We start from the raw sequence: 7,500 nt of genomic DNA, 5'->3' as shown, positions 1-7,500 counted from the left end.
AACACTGGAGTACATTTGACATCAAGAAGTTGTTTTAGATGAGTAGATGTGGTCTTGAATCTGGTCTAGAAATAGGTCTGTTAATCCATTGCATATGGGTGTCATGACATACATGATGCAGGATGATGGGTGTCGTGATGTACATGACATTCGGGTTTCTTTGGATCACTGTTATTTTATTGTGCTATATGTAATGAGGGAGTGATGATGACAGCGGTAGTTGTAATTACTGTAATAATAAGCAATTCTAACATCCAAAGCCTAGATGGCACCAATTTCTTCTAGCACCAGCAGGAGAGAGAGCCTTGAATGGCACCCATCCATGGGTTTCTAGTAAGCACTATCTTTATAGAGTGATGGCACACAGCAAGTTACCGACCTCTTGTTTTAAAGTACTGCCGATGAAGGATGTGCAGGCAGAACAAAAAGAGGAAGGAGGCTCAAGGCATGCCCGGTGTCTAAAATGTGCCCTTGTGCCAGTAGGGATGCCTTTTGCAGTGGCACTCAGTCATAAGCTCAGATTTCCTTCCTCTTCCCTACCTCTTCATGTTATTTTCATTATTGATGGTTATTTGTTTTGTATTCGTTCATAACAGTTCACGAATACAAAAAAATAAAGTTGCTTTCTGTCCTTCCATAAAACAGCAATACTTCTGTCACACTCAGTATAAAGAAAATAATGTGCTAATATAAATCCTATACTACAATTTTAGTCAATGCAGCATTGTTAGAGCCTGTCACATGACATATAAGTCACAAGAAAACACACAAAATAGAAACACAAAAAATGGCTCTAGTTTTACAGTGAGAGATTGAAGGAGAGTGGAAAAAGTCAGTTTATGTTGTGTGAAGCTACCTCACACTGAAATAAAACCCATCCTGGAGACTGGGTAAGCTAATCTATCCCCTGTCGGCAAAGGGTTAAAGGTCTTGTTTGTTGTTCATCTTTTATCCCAAATAGGTAAACTTCATATAATAGTGAGTTAGAGGAATGTTAACTAAACTCAAAAGCATGTAATGTTTTAATGATTATGTTTCTTATGGAAGAGGAATGTCCTGTGTTGAAACATCTGTTTATAATACCAAAGAACTCAGTAAAGCAGATTCTACAGCAATGCATGGAGGAATAGTTGCAATAGGTAGAAAGGATATATACTTGAAATATATGAAAGGGAAAGTAGAAGGATCAAAGGAAAGGAAGAGATGAACAAAACAAAGAAGTTTTTTTTCTGTTTTAGAAAGTTTACGTTGAAGAAAGACCTACATCTCAACCTTTTATTTTGTTATATGTATCACTTGTTTGTAGACTACCACTTGTATATCGGGGTTATTTATCACTGTCCCTAACGTAACTATATTATGACTGAAACTGTTTGCTAAGTACAAAAAGGTGCATTTTATTTGAACATCCAGAAATAGTCATACCTAATAAAGGTTCATGATGTAATTAGTAGTGAACAATGAGATAGGGTTGATTGGTAAACCAGTTTAAAAGAAATATACCTTTAGAGTTACTTTTATACTTGTGTAAGAGTTTTTGTCATTATTGGGGAAAACAGTATGCCATTTGTAAAATTTGTTTTCATCGTAAATTTGCAGCTATCTCTTGTCCTTTTAGTAGTAAGCAGAAGGCATATCTACTTATGAAAGATATTTAACCCTTTGAATGCAAATCCTCTGAAATATGTCTGGTACTCCTTGAAGGGCAAAAATATATCTATTATGTATGTAGCGGTACATGTTATTTTGCAAGTATAAGGTCATTTGGGATGAGTTCTATTCATACATTGATTGCAGGTACACCATTCAAAAAGAAGCAGCAACCTCAACCAACGTCAACTGCTCTATCAAAATTGAAATCCCCTCGCCATCCATGTCCCTAATATACACCTTTTGCATGTTTTCAAAACTTTACACAATTTTAAGGATGAAGGAAATTAAGAAGAGAAGGCCTGACAAGTCTGAGATGGCAACTGATAATAATGATAGTATTGTTAATAGTAATGATATTACATGGTTATAATGATTGCAGTAATGAAAATATTGTTATCACTGATACTATTGTTGCTGTTGTGATTATTCCTCCAACAAAATTTTAACATGAATATTTATACATACAGATTAATAATGTGAATGGTTTTATGTTGGGTTGGTTTTCATGTGTATATGGTGCCCTTACCCTAAAACTCTCAACATATGGTAATTTCCCCCAATTGAGGGGAATCACATTTTGGTTGAGGTAATTTCAGTGGAACTGTAAAATTTGTAATTTCATATGTGACCTTTTTATGCACACACACACACACACACACACACACACACACACACACACACACACACACACACACACACACACACACACACACACACACACACACACACACACACACACACACACACACACACACACACACACACACACACACACACACACACACACACACACACACACACACACACACACACACACACATATATATATTATTGGATACTTTTTTTTACAAGGTTGTGCTCTACATGAATCTTTTACACTCATGTTATTCAAACCTTCAGACTTTTAAGTACAGGTGTATGTGTTGTTTGTTTGATGATCCCCGTGAACAAAATGTCACATCTGACACATGTTACTAAGTAACTCAGAGGGTATGGCTGGATGAGTCATATCTGCTAATCATAAACCAATCCTCTTAAACGAATGACCACGTAGGCCCTATCCTCGCAATGCTGCTGAAAGTTCCCCGTGCCCTATACAGCCCAGCCACACTCTAAAGCAGTGGTTCTCAATCTTTTTTCAGTGATGGCACCCTGAATTTATATAATCCTTTCTGTGGCACCCCTTTTTCACCATCACATCATTATGTTATCAGTAGTAGTAGTAGTAGTAGTAGTAGTAGTAGTGTGCAAAAGGAAATATCTACCTATATTTTAGTAAAATATTAGAGCAAGTAACTTCCTACACCGACATTTAATTATAGGCAGACTGCTACAAACTGTTTTACAAATGTACCTTGAAACGATCTAGCCAAGACAAAATTCATGGCAATCTTGTGGCACCCCTAGGCGCTGTCCGTGGCACCCCAGGGTGCCGCGGCACCCAGTTTGAGAACCATTGCTCTAAAGGCTAATCACTCAGCCTGCTCCAATATCGGTTGATATGCAAATGACCTTTTTGCAAACATTTAAGAGGAGAGGTTAGGTATGGAAGTGCCAGATGCTTGCACTTGTATCCCAGGAGGTTGCTATGTTGAAAAGCATAAAAGGAGAAGAATTATGGTGATCCTTATAATCTGAAAGTGAATCTATCCTTGTATTATGCAAGACTGAAACAAGTCTGGGAGCGTAAGAGGAAGTGAGAGATTGTGAATGGGAGTATAGATATGGGAGATTAAGTGTTTGTGTGTGTTAAAGTAAGTGAGTGAGTGAGTAAGAGAGAGTGAGCGAGTGAGTGAGTGAGCAAGAGAGAGTAAGCGAATGAGTGAGGAAGAGAGAGTAAATGAATGATTGAGGAAGAGAGAGTAAGCGAATGAGTGAGCAAGAGAGAATAAGCGAGTGATTGAGTAAGAGAGAGGGAGTGGGTGATTGTGTAAGAGAGAGTAATCAAGTGAGTGAGTAAAAGAGAGTAATCAAGTGAATGAATAAGAGAGAGTAAGTGAGTGAGTGAGTGAGTGAGTGAGTAAGAGAGAACGAGCGTGTGAATGAGTAAGAGAGAGTAATCGAGTGAGTGAGTAAGAGAGAGTAAGTGAGTGAGTGAGTAAGAAAGAGAAATTAAGTAAGAGGTGGGAGTAAGAGAGAGTAAGCAAGTGTGTGAGTAAGAGAGAGTGAATAAGAGCAAGTAAGAGAGAGCAAGCAAGAGAGTGAGTGAATAATCAAGTGAGTGAGCTAGAGAAAATAGGAGAGAGGAGGAGAAAGGGGGAGAAGAGGGGAAAGGGAGAGAGGAAGAGAAAGGGAGAGAGGAAGAGAAAGGGAGAGAGGAGGAGAAAGGGGGAGAGGGGAGAAGGGGAGAGGGGAAGAGAAGGGGAGAGGGGAGGAGAAGGGGAGAGGGGAGGAGAAGGGGAGAGGGGAGAGAGGAGGAGAAAGGTAGAGAAGAAGAGAAAGGTAGAGAAGAAGAGAAAGGGAGAGAAAAGGAGAAAGGGAGAGAAGAGAAGAAAGGGAGAGAGGAGAAGAAAGGGAGAGAAGAGGAGAAAGGGAGAGAGGTATTAACAATGAAAGGGTGGGGTGGGAGGGAGAGAAGGGGAGATGGGGAAAGGGAGGGAGAGAGGGAGAAGAAGAAGAAAGGGGGAAGGAGTAGGGGAGCATAAGCACTGAATTTAGTCTTGTGAATATTTTATTATGTTCTAGGTCATTTCCTGTATCACCCGCTACCTTGGCAGCTCGGGGCCAGTAATTTGGTATTGGTTTCCAAGGCAACAGATGACAACAAAACACCAACATATTTTTTGCTGTAAATAACCATTTTTACAATATCATTTAGACATGATATATTTTACTATTGCAAGTATCATATTGATGTAGAGAAATTGTACATGTGATAATATTACAATAGAATTTAATCAAAATAAGTTCTTGTGAGTTTTATTTCATATGGAATCAATATTTTTTTAATGTTATAATTTTGCTGTACATATTTAAAGAGATAGATTTTTTGTATATCTGAATTATATATATCTCACTAGGTTCTGATAATTGACTTTTTTTTCTCTCTTTTTTCTTTTATTTTTTTTTACTTTTAATTGAATGAAATAGTTTGTAGTTTTGGGATCAATATTGATTTGATTCATACAGTTTTCATGTATTTCAAAAAATATTGACAATAGTTATGCATATTACATGTAGTAATAAATATAACACACCAGTACCTTATAGCATGTCATCATGAGTAATTTCTTTCAGGCATAGTTACATGTACAATGTACTACTTCTTACATGTCTGATATTTTCAAGGTTTTAAAATTATGCAGCTGACTCACAAACATATTTTAGACATTTGTGCCTTTATCATATAAACAACATAAAAGATGTATCATTGCATGTTGCACACAGTTCACTTTATAGGGGTTGGGTTTTGTTTATTGACGGTCTCCCCGGTAGCCAGGCAGGGACACTGAATTCCAGAACAACAGTGGCAGTGAACGTTACCAACCAGGAAGGTGATGTATTTGTCTTGGAAATTGACCCACAGTAGTATGCACCAGTTGTTTTAAGTGCAAGAGAGTTCAATTTTGGGAAAGAAAAGGAATGTGGTTTTTGTTGTCTTGTGAAAAAAAGAGAGAAAATTGATTTGATGTAGAATATATTTATAGAAAATAGTGATGATAACTGTCAGGCCCTTACTAAGTGAAGCAATGGATGTGAAGACAGCTACACAAAACCAGCCTGTCTCCTGAAAATGGAGGAACATATTTTGCCACAGCTTGGATGGCATTGAGTGTTGAAAAGCAATGGTAGTGCCCCATTCCATGAAGGGGGATGAAGACAGCCCAAAGTCCAAGAACATTTCCCAGCATGGCAATTCGCTCATCGTGCCTAGGAGGGCAAGTGAAGGCCTGCACAAGCAGGATGAGCCCCTTCCACTGTGGGCATGGTATTCCCAGCCGGTTAAAGATGACCGCAAGGGCTCCCTCACGGCTCCACTTACCGCACCCAATACCCCTACCTCTTTCCCCCTCGACTCCTCTTTCCACGAGGCCATCAGACAGCGTCTCTTTAACAGTAGGTGTAGTAGGATTTAAAGCCACAGACTTTTTTCACTTTTGATTTTAGAAGGTTGTTTGAAGTGTTGTGATGTATGAATATTTGTTTTTGGCACATATGAGTCCTTTTGTGATTCAGAACTGAAGGAAACATTTGGTATTGTTATGCATTTACTTGTGAGCTTTTACTTAATTGTTCTTCTTTTTATTTTTTACCTTGACAGTTTTGTTTTAACTCTGTCTGTCTATCAGCTAATCTTGTTTATGACATAATAAAGGGGATAGATGTCTGTTAGGTATTTCCGAATTGTATGAATTCGAATAATCACCTCTTTCATATTGCTGCCTTTGCCTTATTAAGTTGAAAATCTGCTTCTTGCTCAGTTTTTGTAGCTGTGAGTGTAAGCAATAGGTATTTTCTAATAATTGAATTCTTCCCAAATGACTGATAATGTTTTTGACAAAATTGATCATTCTAAATTATTAGTATGTAGTTTTTTAAATATTTTGTAAATGCATCTTTTATTTAAAACACAAACCTGAAGACTAGTTTTTTATTGTAAGATTAAATCATTTCAGTATTCTTTTCCTTCTTACAATACATATATGTGATACATTTTTGTGGGATATAGATTGTGATTCTTTGGACTTCATGCAAGAATTGTGTATCATGGTTGATGCTATGCAACTGATTGCAGTAGACTAATATATCAGGAAGTGCCCAGGAATATATAACTACTGTAGAGATGTGGAGATATAATTGAAATTGCAATGTATTGTATACAGTACGGTCCCAGTTCTGATTTCCAGTTCAAATTATTTTAACCCTCTCTGGACGGGTGGTACACTATGGTACCGCTCATTCAAGGGCCCGGTGGCCGGGTGGCACCATATGGTGCCAGTCATTTAATTGATTTAGGCCTAAGTGTTCGAAAGCCCCGGCATTGTGACATGCAAGGCTGGAATGCCCCCGTCGTGAGTGGGTTAAGGCAAAAGGGTTTTTGAGGCTTTCCCTTGGTCCGAAAGATTCCAATTATTGTAATAATGATAAAAAAAGTATAATTTACTTGCATGTGGCATTAATGCAGGAAGCTGATGAGTGTACAGTTGTCAGTATGAGTTGAGAAACGCAGATATTAACTGTAGAGATAAACCCATGCAGTCCTTCTCTCTCTACATTGCAGTTTCATGATTCAGTTAGAGTATCAGCTATATTTCCATTAGTGAATATCATACAATAGAGCTGTAACAGTTGCACATTGAGCCAACCAGAGCATACCTCGACAACTAGAAATTTACTGAATAAAATTTTTATTAAAGTGAAGATAAACCCAAATGGTCAATTGATGATGAAGATGTGTGGACCACTATGGTTTCGTTTTATTACGTTTCCTTACACATTGATGGCTCCACAATCTCTTAGTCACCAAGGAGCCAATTACTAGGCCTTCCTAACATCACCTGGTTATCCCATTTCTTGAATATTCTGGAAGAAAAACCTTATATTTTTAATACTATTATCATTGTTGTTGTATACACTATTATGATGATTATACAATAATGATATTGAAAGTAAAGAATCATAAATATAATAGAAATAACTTTTTTTTCTGAAAATTTAAGGAATGAGGTAAACAATAAGGCCAGTATGGCCAAGTAGTTGACTTCTTTGTGACTGAGCACTTGTGGAGCCATCTGTGTGTACAGAGAATTTATTAAACTGATCCTTAGTGATCAGTGCATACTCCCATCGTCAGTCAGCTAATATGTTGTTCATCACTCTATGTTGAAAATATAAATATGACAGACA

The 7,500-nt window shown here is 37.6% G+C and overlaps 1 protein-coding gene across 8 annotated transcripts in view; it reads left to right on the top strand.

Annotated features, from left to right (window-relative positions):
- The window catches only part of LOC122261962 (lipopolysaccharide-induced tumor necrosis factor-alpha factor homolog), a 32,451-nt gene that overhangs the window by 8,983 nt on the left and 15,968 nt on the right, over positions 1 to 7,500 (top strand). The window contains exon 1 of one of the 8 annotated variants that reach the window (XM_086545863.1): positions 4,222 to 5,709. The exons of the other annotated variants lie outside the window; for them this stretch is intronic. Within the exon in view, the coding sequence (XP_086401989.1) occupies positions 5,439 to 5,709 (271 nt within the window). The 5' untranslated portion in view covers positions 4,222 to 5,438. Of the gene's footprint in view, positions 1 to 4,221; positions 5,710 to 7,500 lie in introns of those variants that run through there. 8 annotated transcript variants of the gene reach the window in all.

Source organism: Penaeus japonicus, unplaced genomic scaffold (assembly GCF_977035675.1).
Source record: "Penaeus japonicus unplaced genomic scaffold, GWHDUDI00000001_assembly GWHDUDI00000017, whole genome shotgun sequence".
NCBI classification, from domain to species: Eukaryota; Metazoa; Arthropoda; class Malacostraca; order Decapoda; family Penaeidae; genus Penaeus; species Penaeus japonicus.
The sequence above is the reverse complement of the archived record's forward strand: the minus strand, read 5'-3'. Positions and strand labels throughout refer to the sequence as shown.